General features: G+C 41.5%; 4 protein-coding genes across 8 annotated transcripts in view; 2 read left to right on the forward strand and 2 right to left on the reverse strand.

Annotated features, from left to right (window-relative positions):
• LOC118411973 overlaps window positions 1–2,876 on the forward strand; it is a 9,057-nt gene extending 6,181 nt beyond the window's left edge. The window contains exons 3-7 of the mRNA XM_035814511.1: window positions 484–603; window positions 886–1,026; window positions 1,375–1,512; window positions 1,894–1,942; window positions 2,174–2,876. Coding sequence (XP_035670404.1) covers window positions 484–603; window positions 886–1,026; window positions 1,375–1,512; window positions 1,894–1,942; window positions 2,174–2,265 — 540 coding nt within the window. The 3' untranslated portion in view covers window positions 2,266–2,876. The remainder of the gene's footprint in view (window positions 1–483; window positions 604–885; window positions 1,027–1,374; window positions 1,513–1,893; window positions 1,943–2,173) is intronic.
• Window positions 2,877–2,960: 84 nt separating this feature from the next.
• LOC118411924 (tripartite motif-containing protein 3-like) lies at window positions 2,961–9,550 on the reverse strand. Of its 2 annotated transcripts, none has more exons than XM_035814436.1 (4): window positions 7,560–7,928; window positions 4,681–6,163; window positions 4,190–4,368; window positions 2,961–3,815 (listed from the first exon to the last, which is right to left on the reverse strand). In XM_035814436.1, exons 2-4 carry the CDS (start codon window positions 6,089–6,091, stop codon window positions 3,396–3,398), a joined length of 2,010 nt encoding a protein of 669 aa, XP_035670329.1. In that variant the 5' UTR covers window positions 6,092–6,163; window positions 7,560–7,928; the 3' UTR covers window positions 2,961–3,395. The 2 variants fall into 2 exon arrangements, with proteins under 2 accessions (XP_035670329.1, XP_035670328.1); XM_035814435.1 differs by lacking the exon at window positions 7,560–7,928 and adding an exon at window positions 9,367–9,550 and having other exon boundaries at window positions 2,962–3,815.
• Window positions 9,551–10,587: 1,037 nt separating this feature from the next.
• On the forward strand, window positions 10,588–14,190 carry LOC118411970 (cerebellin-3-like). 2 transcript variants are annotated; one of them, XM_035814505.1, is made up of 4 exons: window positions 10,588–11,024; window positions 11,552–11,764; window positions 12,956–13,152; window positions 13,526–14,190. In XM_035814505.1, the coding sequence occupies exons 1-4, from the start codon at window positions 10,892–10,894 to the stop codon at window positions 13,619–13,621; spliced, it is 639 nt and encodes a 212-aa protein (XP_035670398.1). In that variant the 5' UTR covers window positions 10,588–10,891; the 3' UTR covers window positions 13,622–14,190. The 2 variants fall into 2 exon arrangements, with proteins under 2 accessions (XP_035670398.1, XP_035670399.1); XM_035814506.1 differs by having other exon boundaries at window positions 10,589–11,024; window positions 11,555–11,764.
• The window catches only part of LOC118411930 (alpha-2,8-sialyltransferase 8B-like), an 8,717-nt gene continuing 5,079 nt past the window's right edge, over window positions 13,661–17,298 (reverse strand). For all 3 annotated transcript variants that reach the window (XM_035814445.1, XM_035814447.1, XM_035814448.1), the window contains exons 5-9: window positions 16,538–16,678; window positions 15,976–16,121; window positions 15,496–15,633; window positions 15,131–15,245; window positions 13,661–14,520 (exon numbers count right to left, since the gene is read on the reverse strand). In XM_035814445.1, the coding sequence (XP_035670338.1) occupies window positions 14,329–14,520; window positions 15,131–15,245; window positions 15,496–15,633; window positions 15,976–16,121; window positions 16,538–16,678 (732 nt within the window). In that variant the 3' untranslated portion in view covers window positions 13,661–14,328. The remainder of the gene's footprint in view (window positions 14,521–15,130; window positions 15,246–15,495; window positions 15,634–15,975; window positions 16,122–16,537; window positions 16,679–17,298) is intronic.

Here is a 17,298-nt window from a genome sequence, read left to right on the forward strand (position 1 = left end):
TGTATCTTTTGACATGGATATGCTATGGTCTTGATTTTTGGTGGCACATAGCTTGTGGTGTAAGGAAGAAGTGTTGTATGTTTGGGCCCTCTAGCAGCTTGCTCTAGAACTGCTGGGGCATTCTGGTCAAAATCTTCCAAGGAGCAAAAAAGAGCAACTGTGACCATTGCTGTCACCTCTGTATGGTGTGAACCATTATATACACATTGAGATACAATGTATGTGCCAGGTGCAGGTGTAACAATAGGAAATAAAAATGAAATGGTGAGGACACCAGAAAGGTGTAGTTTTGGATCTCACTGTTTACCATAGGTAGATATATAACTTAAGAACAATGATGGAATAATTTTGCCAAACGTCAAACCATATCAACCCCCACAACACACCATACGCACCATCACAAAACAAAATATTTCAAGCAGGTTTGAGTTTTCAGACTCTTGTTTTAACAAGCGGCTGGTTGGTACCGGTGTCCCTACATAGGAGTTAAGAAATGCCAGAAGTGCTGAGCATAAGAAGAAAGGTGGAATGGACATGGGCCTTCTGAACTCCATGTTAAACCTCAAACCAACCATTGAGCCTGTGGATCTTCCTGAAGCCGTGGTAAGTGCAAAGGGTGGGGACGGGGTTTTCAGGATATAGACATGTAGTCCTATTCTAACAGCTTAAGTAAAAAAAACAAGAAGGGAAAGAAAAAAAATCACAGAAAGAAGACAGAAACAAAGAATGCAAAGTAAAAAAGGGAATAGATGCCAGGTAGAAAGGTTGTAAGATTGGAGCTACGTTTTGATTTCACACTTGTCAGATTTGACCGCTTGCACAAACTGTCCCAAGTCTATTATTCACTATGGTCAACTCACGGATTTCATTCTTACTTGGTTCCAGGCCGTCACAGCACAGGAGAATTTCCGAGACAAGCTTGGGAAAAGAAAGAACAAGAAGGGCAACGAAGTGGACATGGGTCTACTGAACTCTTTCCTCAACTTGGAACCCACAATTGAACCTATAGACCTTCCTAATGAAGTAGTTAGTACTGTTGCTATGTACTCATTACCTTCGCATTGTGTACTTCTCATACCATAGCCACGTTCATCGAAGAGTAACAGGAAGTTAAGCTTTGGACTGGAAGTTAAGTTCAGAGATGGACACCAAGGCCATGAATTCTAGCCAGAGGAGGTTATTTCCATATGCTGGTCGCCATAGAGTGGCAGCAGAAGGCAAATGTTATATCAATAAAATAAAACCTTATTTACATAGCTAATGAACTTCAATTCAACAAGACATACGAAAAATTCTATACCTCACTCTATACCTCACGCATCAGATTTTTTAAACTCCGTGTAACTTGTGTCTTTTTCTGCCATGCTTTGCTAGGCTGTTACTGCAGCTGTATATCACAGGGATAACTTCAAGGGAGAAGAAAAGAAAGGCAACAGCGTTGACATGGATCTGCTTAACTCCTTCCTCAACTTGAAACCTACCGTCGAACCTGTCGACCTGCCTGAGGCTGTGGTAAGTACAGTATATTGAGAATAAGTTAAGTCCCTGTCACACATACCTGACCATTCCGACCTTCTCCAGATCATTGTTGTGAGTTAGTACTGAGGAAGTCATCTGTGGTTGGAAATCGATCAGCGACGTTGCCTACTAGTCTATAAAGTCTTCTATGCCAGCTGACTAAAATGTAAAAAAGCCAGGAAAGTCATATCATTCTTAGATGCGATCAGAAGTGTGAACTGGAGCTGGAAGAGGATAGATTACAGGCTACTCCCTAAAAAGCACCAACCTTGTTTGGGGAGTGGTTGGGAGTCATGGGAAGGTCATGACCATTTAAAATCCTAATCAACGATGCTGTTTTATGGTCAAATATATATGTGTCTGCTTTTGTTGCAGAAAGTAACGGCCGCTCCAATGTTCCGAGAAGTAAAAGAACAAGGCAAAGGTAAGCCTAATGATTTATTCCAAACAGATAATAGCTGCTCAACATATACATATGATGTCTCGCATGGCAACTTGTAACGTTCCATGTTCTATATAGAAAAGTATAATCTACGTACTCTAAAAAAGACTGACTAGTACAGGATGGTTCTATATACTTGAAGTCTTTACGTGGAATTTCCAGGCACTTTCTAATTTATCTATATACTGCTCTTTATTCTTGTAACTCTTACAGAGAGCAATGTTCACCATCGTGAAGAGCATAACGCATTGAATAGGATAATAGACGGGCTGCTGGAGAGCGTGGATAAAGTACTGGAGGAGTAATCTGTTCACCGGGGCTACAAGCAGGGTTTCTTCGGCACTGTAAGCTTCTATCCCCGCCAGGCTAACTATGCCAAGTGCGGTGATTTCGCCCTCCTGAATTCAATAACAGTAATAACAGTTCTAAGGATCTTCCTCAGGGGGGCGAGGCAAAATTTCGAATTCATCGGGGTATGTTCGTCTTTGTACAGAGGAGCTGGCCTTTGTGGGCCATGGCAACAGTTTGGTTTTCAGATTATGTTTAGCATAGAAAACGTGTTTAGATATCGGTTTCTACTTACTTATTGGATAATGATTCCAGTGTGTAGGACTGCACAGATAGTATAATAGTAATAGGTTTATTGCAAATCACTGCCCAGGGGATAGCAACATGTCACAAGGTAAATAAAAAAAACAAGGACGGTGGTTCTAGTTTCATATACTAATTGAATCTGAATCCAAGTAAGTTTAAAATAACTTGATAGGGGCCACTTTTTCAATAATATATTGATGGAGTTTTAAACATTTGGAGTTGGACTGTGAGTACGGATTATCTTTAGCTTGAGTCAAAAAGGTGACCTATGGCTACGGTTAAAAATACGATTAGTCAAACATTAGTCTACAAGCGATTACTAGTAATCGTTTATTGTTTTCATTACTTTTTAGTAATTTTACTGTAGAAAGTAAAACACGGATGTGTTCTCAGCGTTGTTGTTGTCTTTCATGTTTTGAGTGTCTACTACCCATATTCATACTATATCAATATATAAAACATAGCGCTCATGCAACCTAACATTCCGAAAGGAACCAAAACACCGAAATAAGGCACAGCCTAATCACCAAAGGAGAGATCACGTGATACCAGTATCTGCTAGCAGGGTGTAACTGGTGGAGCATATCTATGGGCCGTACATTCTACCGTGAACCCATCAAAGCAAGCTTAAATATCTTGTTTCAGGCAGCCAACTGTGATTGAAGCTATGCAGACATATATTTCATTTAATTAACGATAGTGTTCCGCACTGTGGTTTAGTCTAGAACTAGTTATACTTATCATATGTATGCACCTATACATCTCAAAACTCGGACCCTACCGACAGTTGGATACCCCTACTAGGTAAAATCTAAGCATGGCACTTGATAAGCAGAAAAAGTCATCTGAAGTACATTGGGAACAGAAACACACAGCATGCTCCAGTGTCTGCCACCACTACCCTATCATCACTGGTCAGGTCTATCGCCCGCGGCCACTGCAACTTCTCCCTGTCTGACGCTATGACCCTGAGGAATCTTCCGGACGAGTCGAACATCTGTATCTTGTGGTTGCCCGAGTCCGCCACAATGATGTTCCCCATGTTGTCCGTGCAGACTCCCGTGGGGTGGTACAGCTGGCCGTCACCGTTACCGAATGAACCGAACTCGAAGTCAAACCGTCCACAAGAATCAAACACCTTGACGCTTTCCTTGGTGGCCAAGGTCACCACGATGTTCCCATTGGTCGGATCCGTTGCTATGGAGCATGACGTAGACCTGCCGGGGTTGTCGTCTGCTGAAAAGGTCGCCACGCGTTTTCCCTGGGAAAGTGAAAGAGAATTACAAATACATGGAGATAGTTCATGGTTTGAAGTGCACACGTGTAGATTGATGCATTTATTACCGTATTTATCATTATCCTAGGAAAATTCGTCTTTACCGTGCATCGACCTTGCAGCAATGCCCCACAAATAGCAATTTTCGGGCAAAAGTGCTTTCAATGAGGGTCTCTTTTCACCAAAAATAACGTTTCCACTAAATGTCAACTGAGCATGTCAGTCAGTGATAGGTATTCCTTTCCACTGGAAACATTTAATTGTCCGGAAAACAATGTTTAGACAAGCGCCTGTCTTAGAAGAGTCATATCGCCCCCCAATCGTATGAAAAACTCCGAAACGAGATCTTAATTATGTACCTGTGGATCTAGAATGTACACATTTCCAGAATTCTCGTCCACAATGGCGATGTTTCCATCCGGGCACTCTGTGATGTCAGCCTTACGTAAGAAGGGGATCCCAAGGCGCATGCTCCGATGAAGGTACCCATATTTGCTGTACTCTTGTAGAACCATGCACGACTCTTTCGGGGAGCTGCCTATAACAACCAGAAATAAAATTATATCAGTTAAACATGGGAAAAGTTGCAACTATCATCTAGACAATAAGCGTTTCAGAGCGGTGGTAACTTTTTAATGCCTATTTCAATCATATATATGTACATGGAATTATTATTTTTTTCAATCAGTATTTTTATCATCTTCAACATTTACTGTATTTCTTGTGTATGAAGTGCTCTCACCTTTATCATTATGTATGTGTTATGTGCATATGGTATTATCTGTGAAATGTAACAAATGTATAACTGTTCGGAAATAATCTCTTATGTTAGAATTCTATAAAGGCAAACCTAAGACGATGATGTGGTTCTCATACTCCCGGAAGGTCATCGCCCTGACGTTCACATCCTCAAAAAAGATCCTCTGCTGAAACACTCCGTTCAAGTCGAACACCTGGATGGTCGCCCTCTGCAGCCCGCAGTCCAGAACGAACACGTCTCCGTCTTCCGAGACGGCGATCCTTTCCGGAGAGCAGAACTCTCCATCTCCTGTTCCCCTCTCACCGAAAGGATTTTTGGGACGAACTGGCAACCGTGTCGGTACGGACATTGATGTCGGCACGGGCTCGAGGAGCAGACTCTCCACCTCGTGGAATAGTTCGTCACTTTCCGTATCGCCTCCGGTGGCGCCCGATGATTGCCGAGTAACCTCTTCGGAAACTGTCTGATCAGGTTGTGACGTTTTGTTGTCAGTTTGTGTGTTGATCGGGCTGTTTGGAACAGCAACAGCCTCCAGTGTGAAGAAGCTCTCATTGTCGTGTGGGGAGCCGCCATTTTTCTTGCCTTTGTCTGCATCAATTGCCGTCTCTTCAATGAATCCCAGTTTAAAGTTGGCCAGTGGGACTTGCATCGCACGGAAAACGACGTTCAAGGTTGGAATGGTCAGGTCATTTTCAAAGTCATCGATTGCCGTTCTGCCTGTTTGCTTGAGTGTATCTTTTATTGACATCATCTCAACGAGATCCTCTGCTGCAGATGCTTTGTTGACTCGTTCGATGATCGCCATCCGTTCGGCTAAGTCTTGCTGCACGACTTTCCTACGTTCAGATATCACCTCTATTCTCTTCTTTGCTGCGTCAGAAACTTCTCCCAACAAAGCGTCACGCTCTTTCTCAATCTCGTCCAAGATCCTCTGAGCACAGAGGCGGATTTGGACGTCGACGTCATGTTTTCTCTCATGGATCTCCTTCTCCGCCATGTCCAGGGTGTCAAGTTTCGACACGAATTTCCGAAGATTCCGTTTCTCCTCTTCGATCTGACTTTCCATCTCTTCGCGCTTTTGTTGTATTACCTGTCCAATTTTGGTGACGTCATGCTGATTGTGGTTGAAGATGATGCAATCTGAGCATATGGTGACGTCACAGCGTTTGCAGAAGTACTTCAGTTGTTCCCCTTCGTGTTCTTGACACAGCTTCCTTCCGGCTCCCACAATTCCCAGCGACTGCCTCTGCGCTTCCAGGATATCGCGGAAGCTTCCGATCCAGAAGTTATCGCCGAGCCCTTTCACTCCTTCCGGTGGTAGAATAACCTGTCGCCGGCAGTGAGGACAGGAGAACTTCCTCTTGAGTTTCGTGTGGGCTTTTAGGCACCTTTCGCAAAAGGTGTGAGCACAGGGAAGGATCTTTGGCTTCTTGTATGGTTCTAAACAAATTCCACAAGAGAGAAAATCCTCTAGTATGGTTTCTGATGGACCACTCGCCATATTTGTTGGTGCAGTTGATGATCTGTTTTTCTAGAGTTACTGATCCAACTTCAAATCCACATTGAAGTTACCCTATAGAAAAGGAGACATATCTTAAAGTCAACACAAGTACGTGATATGGTACTACGGTAGACCGACAGTTGCCCACTGAAAATCGTAATAAGAAATACAGAATTAGAATATCAAGACAATAGATACACTGAGAAGGCACAAAGTATAATGCACACAATCGTAACAGTTTGTTCTGGTGCCCTCGATACGAAGGTATTAATAATGGGGCGTACGTCACCTTTATGGGCTTAACTATAAACTGAAGCCTGCTATAGATATCTACCGCCACGGTGCGAATGTTAACACATTGCCGCCATGTTCATGCACGCCTCACACTTCTGAACATACTACATAGTAATCATCCTGCTATTCCGTAACGGCCATTTATATCCCTTTAAACTGGGCCTAAGGTTAAAATCATGACTTAGCTTACACGACACTAGAAATGAACAGTGGTTGCTAAGTTGGCGCCTTACCTGGTGCATATACGACCTGCAATATTCAGAGGACAACTACACTGCCCAATGCCTAGTGATTCCAGATTGTCAAGCCGCACCAGTACAAGTGGGCAGTGTTTTGACTAATCTTGCATACCAGATATCTAAGTTGTTAAAACAGGCGCTTGTCACACCGAATTATGTTATCATGACTTCGAGTCATGGTTGATCAGGGTTTAATTATTAACGCCCTAGTTGGCGGTTATTGACATTCAAAATGGCTGCCATGGAATATACCATCTCAATGTTAAGGCAGGGCCCAAGGGATGACCGTTTTTCTGGACTCATTTCATGTATATCCAATACAGTATGATCTTGGCAACAAATAAATGGTATACGACTTTCCTTTACAATATCTGCCTGGATCTTAGTGTTATATATCTTACATGCCTCATGTGACCACTGCTGTAAGAAGAGTCTGCCAACTACTTCATATTCAATTAATGGTGGGCTTAAATTGTATATGCAATATAGTTCCTCTTACAAGGATAATCAGTCTTGTACGGGGTTTTTATACATCATACTTTCTATACACATACGAAGGGGTGGTTGAATAGGACTGGGTTCTGCTAACACGCAACATCCTGAAATACAATTTGCCAATCGCAAACGAATTTTGTGCTGCCTTTTGCTAAAAACTTCAGTTACACAAAAGTAACACCGTTTGTTCTCTCTTCGTCTATTTCTTTAGTTTACGTCTAAAACTGAGAAAAGAACTGCCTTGTTGTATAAGTGGACATACAAAAGATACTGTCCAGAATGAAATATACATTGTCTGCTACATTGTCATCTGCTACATTGTTTTATAGTAGCCAGACTGAATATAACCCACCATTCTGCATGCAGAATAAGGCATCGTTTATAACGTATCGTTCAATGATTGGCGACTGTTTATAAGTAGCAAATCGCAAAGAACATACCTCTTCAAATGGTGTTCCAAAGAAGTAGAATTATCCAACGTCTGAGCCTACAAAAGCATTGCAACTGCATACATATATCATCCCTATATCATAACCGCGGCTACATCATTAAATATTTAATACTGACGCCACCTGCGTAGGATTCATCACGTTACTATTGATCCTCATGTCGTTTATTGGCTGAGTGAACCACATGGCGAGATGATATAGTCTTAATAACATTTCGTCGCAGTGAGGGTTGTCAAGATCAAAAATGCTGTGAAAATGATATGTTCCCAGATGGTATGATAAGGATCGTTTGGATATAATTTCAATGCACTACGCCATTTCAGTAACTACGTAAAACATATATTTGCCCACGTGTATTGCAACATCCAATTTTGCTTGAAGTACACGGAACTGCCATAGTATGTGTGTGTACAAATGCACATAAACACCATATGCCACTCTACACGGTTGTTTTTTTTACTGTCTTGACGAAAATTGATTAAATCATTTTCTGGCAGAGAGATTTTACGCGAGGGTTGATGGACAATAAATCGAGAAACTTGGGCGAAAATCACCAGTCGATAAAACATCAATCTATCTCACTTTTCCATGGCTAGGTTTGGTGGAACAGAACGTTTGAGGGAACGACCGTTTTGATAAGCACATAGGGAAGAGGTGGTATGAAAACAATTGAAAGCAGAACTTAGTACTTTGTTATAGTGTTGTTATGTGCTTCGATATTTGACTTGACTTGACTTGATTTGGCTTATAAACAAACGTCCATAGACCTACATACAGAATATGATGATGACTTTAAAAACCAACATATCCTAAAATTGGTACACATCGGATATCTAATGTATGTTTATGCAAACTGTCCTGCGTTAACTGACAGTTTAAAACTCAACGAATTTCTACGTAACATCTGCTTGGAGAGGAGTTAAAAGAGTCCTTTGTCATGTTTGTGGGATCTTCACTACAATGGGTCAGTGCGCGTCAGTTATGTCATCCTGTGTGCTTTGTAAACACTTGTAGGTACACTTATGGCGCAGGCATCATGCCTGGACATAGGATTTTGGAGGCACACCCAGATTTTGTAACCACTAAAAACCAGCTTTGCGCCTGCATGGACTACATATACAGCACATGGTATACGTAAAGTTACCGTGCGAATTTACATGTGCGGTTGCATTCGTGGTAGGATGTCGTACGATTTTAATCGTACGGCTTTGTCGTACGGCTGTTACAGAACCAACCACCGACATTGAGCAAAGAAACCTTTTTACACCGCATAGTTGAATCTGTTGGGGGACTGTAAGAATTATGTCTGTTTATCAACTACACGTAACTCATACATGCCCCCCCCCCCCCCCCCAGAAAAGGATTGTCGGTGCTAATTACAAGAACAGACAATTATTCACATCAGCGGTGCATCTTAAGGCTCGTGCCTCTGTAAAAATCACACCTGTCCCGAACAACGCTGAACATTTTAACGGTTGTAAAGAACGTGTTTTTGGTATAAAACTAATAAAGACATTCGTGTCACGTCTCTCACAGTATGTCTGGAGCACTATAAAAGACGCGACACAAGTTCCCATTTCTCAAAAGGGATCTGTTGTGATCTGTTTAAACAACAAAACGGTCTTATCAAGATGTCTTCGTTTCCTGTTTCTCTACTATTGTTGCGTAATACACAGTGCTGTCTTTAAGCTTTGTTTCAGGAGGCCCTTGAAATATTGCATCCAGACACATAAAGTTGAACAGCGATTAAACAATCATAATTTTTACTAGCCAAATGTTTGAAATAACGTCTCCTTACCTTACGAGGCTGTGACCTGCTGTGTTAATGCCAACGTCTGTGTGAAGCGATGTACTCCACATTATACTATACGTCTGTTTTTCCCTTTTAAATCCCTTGTGCGGGCCTCACCATTGGAAAGGTTGAACTCAGCCAGCTAGACTGACCTTTTTGGAGGTCAGCATTGTTTGTGTGGCTGGATCAGGCCGAGGGGGGGGGGGGGGTGTGGTGCAGGCAAAACCCGTTTTACAACTTCTGGCGGAGCAAATCGTTATACTATAGCGGGGGATCTGTAATTTGTGGACAATTTAATTTTATAAGGAGTTGCAGGGAAACCAATAAAAAGAGTAGTCATATGGTACTAAATTGAAGGTAATATATATTCAGTACACAATACACCATTTGGCAGCGGATACCACTTTTAGACCATACAGGGCCAATTCAGGAGTTGATACGGGGAGTAAAAACTACCCCTCTTCTTGGCATAATGAAAGTTCCCTCATAATCTAATTGTCTGTCGATTCAATGACCAGAAATGGCCTACTTTTATAGTCACATCTGTATTATTGGTAAGATTTTATTAAATAAAAGGGTTTTACTATCAGTGACGGATACTAGCTATAGACACAATTTAGATTAAGTTAATATCACTTTTAACTATTCAACGACCATTGAATATACAGTTGATCTTTAAAATACACACAGGCTAGTTATGTGACATAAGTTCACCTCCATGCGACACAAACTGTACCGCCGACGCCAACTTAGTTATGCCATGCCTTGCCTCCACAAATCTTCAAGCAGATGTAAGGTTGTGTTTTACGTGACACTGTACTTCGCATGTGCGTGTCAGTTCATGGTTTTCGGTGGACAATGGAGCTATATTAAACATGTTTGCTCCTACATATCTTTTGAAAATGACAAAGAAGCGAGGAAAAGCCTAATCTGATTAATTGATATACTTCTTGTGCTAGCTAATGTATACTGTATCTGCAAAATGTTCTTGTTGTGACCTGTGCTTAACCAAGTGTCATCCATTCATTATCATTGAAGTGGTATGATGACCCGAGAATTCGTGATGAGACTGTAAAATGTAGGCTTAAAGTCACGAGGCCACGATTTACCGTCTCGTGACCACTTGTTAAGTGTTTAGCCCAGTCCTATCGGCTGAAAGGCTTGGAGTAGCCACCTTTCCTTTTGGTGCAAATTCAGCGTATATTTTTATATCTAGAATGGCGAGTATTCACACCATGACGTGATTGGGTTAATGCAAACACTCTACATTATGCCATGACCATTTTGCTGTCTCTCTATCTGGTGTTCAGTTCGCATTCATTGTAACTTATGGTACAAGCCCCCTGGAGCTTTGAACAAAAGCCTGTTAGTCACATGCTTTGCGCATGGTGCACACAGACACAGAGGGGACGGTATAAAACAAAAGGCCATGCGACTGGCGTCATTTCTTCAACTTTCCAAACGTGGATTGTGCTCAACTTAGCGAGGTCTCTCCACATCCTGTACTTATTTTGATTCCTGTTCAGTGAAAATGAAGGACGTTATTTCGGAAGCAAGAGGGCACAACAAGCCTCTTTTCCTGATGTCCGTGCTTTTCCTAGGCGCGTGTTTCTGTGCTGTTGTTGTTCTTGGCAAGGATTGGCTGGAATTTTCTCCAATGGAAGGTACGTTTTCACTTCTTTGCGTTTCATGTTTTCGCACTGAAAAACTGCAACTGCGAAACTATTGCTGGTCGCCGTGCCTGTCTCGTGTATGGCTATTGCTGGTCGCCGTGCCTGTCTCGTGTATGGATATAGAATCACTAATATTTGTTCGGACTGACTTCAAGAAGACTTATACAATGTACATGTTTCTTTGAAATAACATAATTTCGAAATATGCTATTAACCCCCAAACTATGCGGCATCAGTTCTACTAAGTGGGAATTGCCTTTCAAGTTTTCAAGAGTCAATCTTTAATGGAAGGAGCAGTGTGTGACAGTACATTGAATTTTGAAACTGAGCCCAAGGGTTTTGAATAGAAAAAACAAGGGGCCAGTACAGAAATTCATATATAGGAGAGGGCTTGGAAATGATTCTGACCGACTTCCCCCCGACTTTTTCCAATACAGTTATAATGCTAATTAGATCGCTCCCAATCAGTCGTAGCAAGGAGCAAGTCATGATGATGATATTTCCGTTCCCTTCACCAGCAGTGCACGTAGTAGTACCGCCGAACATAGAGCACGAACAGAACTACGGTAACCCCGTCCCGACACCCTCCGCGAACGTGGCTTTCTCGGTTGCTCGGACGGACCCTCTCGGCCCTTTCCCCAACGACACGACGATGCAGTGGAACTTCATGTACGCTAACGCCGGAGGGGCGTTCGATATGGACACGGGAGTATTCACGGCTCCTGTCGGAGGTAGGTAGTACTGCAGTACTATATACTTACCTTCGCCAAGAAGGTTATGTTTCCGGTAACTTTAACGTTCGGGCATGTTAGTTGCGTGGCTGTAAACATGATAAGCCGAGAAAGGCCTGAATAGATTGGTTCGAATTCATAGGTAGCTAAAGGTCTAAGTATTTAGAGATATTGTATAAGACCTCTAAATACTTAGATTTAGAGATGAGACCCCCTGCGGCTTGGTATGGTACTGCAAATGAATTCCCTTTTTATGCATCTTTTGATCCGAAGATTGTAGCAGCAAAATTAGAGTGCTGGAGAGCTAGCCTATTGTTTTCCCCTGGTCACTCTTATGAGACAAACTAGTCATATTCCAGAGGCCTCTGTTCAGCATCAAACCATGTATTAGGGGAAGCTTCTAGAGCTTTGAAAGTGTAAGAGGAAAGGTGAAGCTGAATAGAAACCACCAAAATACATAATATATTTTTCTGAACTGGAGAATGCTTCTGTTGTTTTTCGTTACTTTTATGTAATTTTCGTCCTTACCGTTCTTGAAAGTTTCCTGACCCGTAGCTAGTGAATCCCGAGCCATGTACTAGCTATCCTATCAAGCTGCAGTAATACTAGTATGTCAAAGACAAGTCCTTGTTGTCCTGTTAACACGTTGCTGCAACTCGCCTAAAGAAAATTGCCAAATACATTACTGTAAAACTCGTTTGAAAAAGATGTCAATCATCTGTAAGTCCTATCCTAGGAACTGCCGACCCTAGTCTCTTTTTTCTGGCCGCTGGCAAGGGACATAAATTTTTGGTCACTTTAACGTTACATCTGAGTGATGAATTTTAAAACAGACTACCTGTATTTCACACTTATTACAGATGAGGACTTGAAACAGTTGATGTTATTGTAGTTAACATTGTACCTCCTCCCGGCTCTGGTTATCGAGTATGAAATTTTAGGTGTGTCTGTACAATGTATATATGTATAGTTGCAATGTGATGTTAGAAATACTGGTGCCTGAGGCATTTTACTTTTACGCTGCTAATAAGCGGCATTTGCGAAGTCACTTCGATCTATGAAATTTAAGAAAGAAAAACAGCAGAAAGAATCCCTTCCCTTTTTCATGACTGTGACCCGGGATTCATTTTTGCTATGCCTTGGGATCATTACGCTATGTAAGTCAGCTCTGTTATATCATTGTGAGCACAGGAACGTACTACTTCTCCTGGAACGGACAGAAGCGTTCCAACACAAACGACATGGCGCTGTACCTGGAGATCAACGGCGCGGGGCAGGCCGGGATATATGAGGACAACTGGAACGGGGGCGGGGGCATCTTCACTCCCACCCTGAACCCGGGCAACGCGCAAAGCGACATGGTCGTCCATCTGTATCCTGGGGACAGGGTAAGCTGAAGATTCAGTTGGTCACTCATTTTGTCAAAGAATTCTATGCTTGGTCTTAAAGGCAACCGCTTCTCTCTATTGTTACTTCCAACTTACTTCATACATTTATGTTTGTGGATATTTTCACATATTTCTCAATGTTCGATGTTATAAACTTTTACTTATCTCCAAGCTGATGTTGAAAGCTAAATCATTTAGTTTCTGTCAACACCCGGGAGGCGATTTGAAACAGAAACGGGCAGCTAGGAGAATGTAACATCTGCTTGGAGATTAGCCTCATAAATACGTCTTCGTACTATTGGCCTTCCTTTATGTTCAGTCATACATCTGATGACTAAAGCAAACCAAGTCTTACACCTCTCTCTTATTCTAGGTCCACCTCCGCTTGAATGACGAGGCTTACCCATACTCCACCAGTTTCGGCAAGTACACAGGCTTCACTGGGTTCCTCTTGTTCTCCGACGCTTAGGCACAGTCGACCACCAATTACCAGATTCACAATCTGAGCTGCTTATGAGAAGTATGGTGTATTGTGGGTACGTCTGGACGTGTATCAAACATGGTGCACCATAACGATCTGTTCACAAGTTAGGGGCCTCACCAATCCACATTTCAAGTCGTGAACTGGCTTACTGCAATCGTTTAAAATCCTCCATACAGCTTAAGTTTAGGAGAAAGGTTAGTGTTGGGGTTAGAGATGAGAAGATTTCATCAATGTACTCTCTTTTTTAAATAAGGTGTGTGTGTAAAGATGTATCAACTGTATAGTTGACAGAAGTCTTCGTAATTTGAATGTAAGTTTATCTGTGACGATAGTCAATATTATGTTACAATTTTAAACTCTATATCCGTACACATGATAAATCGCTTACCAACAAGCTTTCTTCGCAGTTGTTATCCATTGTATATTCAGCTAAAATTATACAAAAACGGCTGCATGGAATATACATGTATGCTTTAAATTTTCTGTCTGTATATCAACATACGACCATGTTGTTGATGATATATGAACAAATGTACATTGTCGTTGTTGCCATAGAATGAATATTTATATTGCTAACATATTCAGCGTACCTGAATTGTAACTAGCAAAATTAGTTCTTCAAAACGGCTTAAGTTTAAGATGTAACGTTATATAACAACAGTAAAGGTTAACAACGCAAGATTTTACTGAGACTATTTGGTTGCGCCCCCTTGCGTCCCTACTTGACACTTCCCGACCGTAGCCTTGACCACCCCTCTCTTGTGCAGAAGAGACATGAAGTTATACTCGTTGACGAAAGCATGTGGACTTTGGCCTTCGCTAAACTTGTCCGGCTGTTGATCCATATGGTAGTGGAAATGTATAGGTTTCCCTTGCGGGTCCGTCTGTTGAGTAGAGAAGAGCATGGTCGTACATACGCCTAAAAATTCAAACCACTTTCCGAGATTTTTGGCTTTTCACCATTCCTAATTGTAAAGAGAGCGAAAAACAAATCTGGCAAATTGAAAGCCTTTAGCCCTTTTTTGTCACCGGCCGGGATCGGTACTGCAGATTGGGCTTGGATATGGTTTACAGTCTCGACTTGTAAAAATGTGAAAATAAATAAAACATCAGGTTTAAAGCCAGAGTAAACTTCAATAAAAAGTTACAGACGTCTTAACATCAATTAAGAATGGCCTCTGAGCCTTCAAAACAAGAGTTGACATTAAAAGGATCCCTCGTCACCGGTAGAAGCGCCTCCTATGACTATGTGCACATCACTTTTTGTAAGCCATGTGGACTTCATCCGCTTGTCTCTGACAACTTAAGACCTTCACTGAATTGATTGTGATTTTCCGGCTACATTTTCAAAAACAATAGCAAAGATTGGTATTAAACTGTTCCATGATCCAAAAACATACTCGAGACAAAGTCTAGATCTGATTATTTATATACAGCTACTGGAAATGGAGAGGATCACTTCATAGTTTACATGTATCATCCGTAATGACTCACCATAAAAGGGTAGAAGCCGTACAGGTCCAGGTGATCACAGAAGGTCAGCGCTAACAAGTACGTCATCAGACCTACCGTGGGCGAGTCGAAGTCAGGGATGATCCGTCTCATGAACCTGGGGTAGCAGTGAAGCAGTGGTCGGGAAAAGGAAAATGAGGTTCATACTCATGTTTTGGACCGCATCATTGGAAAGGAAATGAATGCACGCGCGCGCGCGCGCGCGCACACACACACACACACACACACACACACACACACACACACACACACACACACACACACACACACACACACACACACACACACACACACACACACACACATACATACATACATACATGGCGAATGGGTAAAATGTAGCTTACTGTTCAGAGATGTTTTTAAAGTTCCGGAGTGAGTAAGCCATGGTGATGTTCACGTGACCATATGCCCGAATGTTCTTCCGGAACATCTTCAGCCGTGCGTACGACCCAAGGCCTTTTATCCCCTTCTTGGGCTCGTAACTAAGATGCAGACAAAGAAATCATTACAATTCCCTGTCTAAACTGACCACTCAAAGGAATGAATATGGTGACAGAAAACCGGTAGTCACTTTCTTGCTTGTATCAATCAATGAGTCAAACAGTCTAGGAAGCAATCGTGGCTACATTGATCATGACTAGTTGGTTCTGATGCAAATGTTATCACTAGTGCAAGTTTAAATGTATAACGTCCTTGCATATGAGTTTAAACTTTCAGAGGCAATTTACATATGCATATATAACAAGGCATTGCTTTTGCATACTCTGCGCAAAAACACTATACACCTACCACCTCATCAGTGTTCTGATATAAACTGTACTCACATTGTTTTGGGGTAGAAGAAGATAGAGTTGTTATACTGCTTGTATCTCGATGTGATATAAGTTGGGTTATAGATCAGCGACTGGTTGATGAATCTCAGGGCGTAGTTATCCATGGCGCTTAGGTTCACTTTCACTCCGACATCATCCTTAGAAAGAGTATAAGTCATGGTAAGTGTCCTGATAATGTTAAATATCAACTTTCATGATAAACTCAGGATGAACAACTTTCATGTGAACCAAGTACACACACTGATGCGCGCGGATGGCATCCACAAGATCAGTTGAGTATCTTCTTTTTCATTTTTTTTCGCTGTATCTTTTGCCCATTTCATTTCATTCTTCTGTTTTCCTTTTCTTTTCCATTTTTTTGGTGTCTTTATCATGTTTTTCTAATTCCTCATTCGTTTTTTCCGCCCTTAAGCTTATCGTTTGTAAAATTTTGTGTCTTCTTTATGTTTTTTTATTTATTCTTTATTCGCTTTTTCTGAAACGAATATTGCGCCTGCTATCCCCTTATACAAACGGGTTAAAGCCAAAAAGTATTTCCGTGATAAAACCTTACCCGATATTTCTCCAACTGCGGCATGTTGTATCTGATGACGAAATCATGGGCGTCGATCTCCGCTCCACAGCCACTACCAATCAGAATGCCGCTTCCTCCCACCGCCGCGCATGTGCTGTAGCGTCTGATTGGTGTTTTACCCTACATACAAATAGGAAACAGACAAAAAACAGAAACTTTCGTAACACTTAGTTTTTAACCAAATGCATATCGTCCACATGACACAAGATCTAGCTTAACCAACTACTGCTCGGTTCAGTCTTACTCAATTACATTCGTACATAAGGCGACCAGCCCCTCCAGCCCTGTCCTGCCACTTGGTACATGATGTAGTTGAACATCAAATCATTTGAGTTTGAGCTTATTTAGATCCACAATTAGCCTCATAAAGGGGACTTCATGGACACAGCGTACATGTAAGTACAGTGACTCTTGCAGGGTCCTTAAAAACTGTAGCAGATACATACACATAAATGCAATTATTATGTTTTTTAACACATGATATACAATTAAGGTGAAAACTATTAATCATATATAGCTACATGGGGTCTGGATGCTGTTTTCAAGATCTAAATTGAATATTTTCACTTTTTTACCATTTTGCGCATTGTAAGAATTGTTAACGTGTAAAATATATTGGAATGTGTGAGAATTGTGAACTTTTGATTTTTGAAAATATAATTGAATATGTAAACGATATGCAAATATTTTCCCTTTGCTTTGTTTGGTCGCTTTAATGTCTTGTAAATATTAGATTTAAA

The sequence above is a fragment of the Branchiostoma floridae genome, chromosome 3 (genome assembly GCF_000003815.2).
Source record: "Branchiostoma floridae strain S238N-H82 chromosome 3, Bfl_VNyyK, whole genome shotgun sequence".
In the NCBI taxonomy this organism is placed as follows: domain Eukaryota; kingdom Metazoa; phylum Chordata; class Leptocardii; order Amphioxiformes; family Branchiostomatidae; genus Branchiostoma; species Branchiostoma floridae.

Bases quoted from the DNA above. Each gene is read 5' to 3' on its own strand.
- LOC118411924 (XM_035814436.1), bottom strand. From the start codon at position 6,091: ATGGCGAGTGGTCCATCAGAAACCATACTAGAGGATTTTCTCTCTTGT. The intron at 4,369-4,680 runs GTTTGCCTTTAT...TGGTTGTTATAG, and splicing joins GAACCACATCATCGTCTTAG to GCAGCTCCCCGAAAGAGTCG. The intron at 3,816-4,189 runs GTACATAATTAA...TCACTTTCCCAG, and splicing joins TGTACATTCTAGATCCACAG to GGAAAACGCGTGGCGACCTT.
- LOC118411970 (XM_035814505.1), top strand. From the start codon at position 10,892: ATGAAGGACGTTATTTCGGAAGCAAGAGGGCACAACAAGCCTCTTTTC. The intron at 11,025-11,551 runs GTACGTTTTCAC...TCCCTTCACCAG, and splicing joins GGAATTTTCTCCAATGGAAG to CAGTGCACGTAGTAGTACCG. The intron at 11,765-12,955 runs GTAGGTAGTACT...TTGTGAGCACAG, and splicing joins ATTCACGGCTCCTGTCGGAG to GAACGTACTACTTCTCCTGG.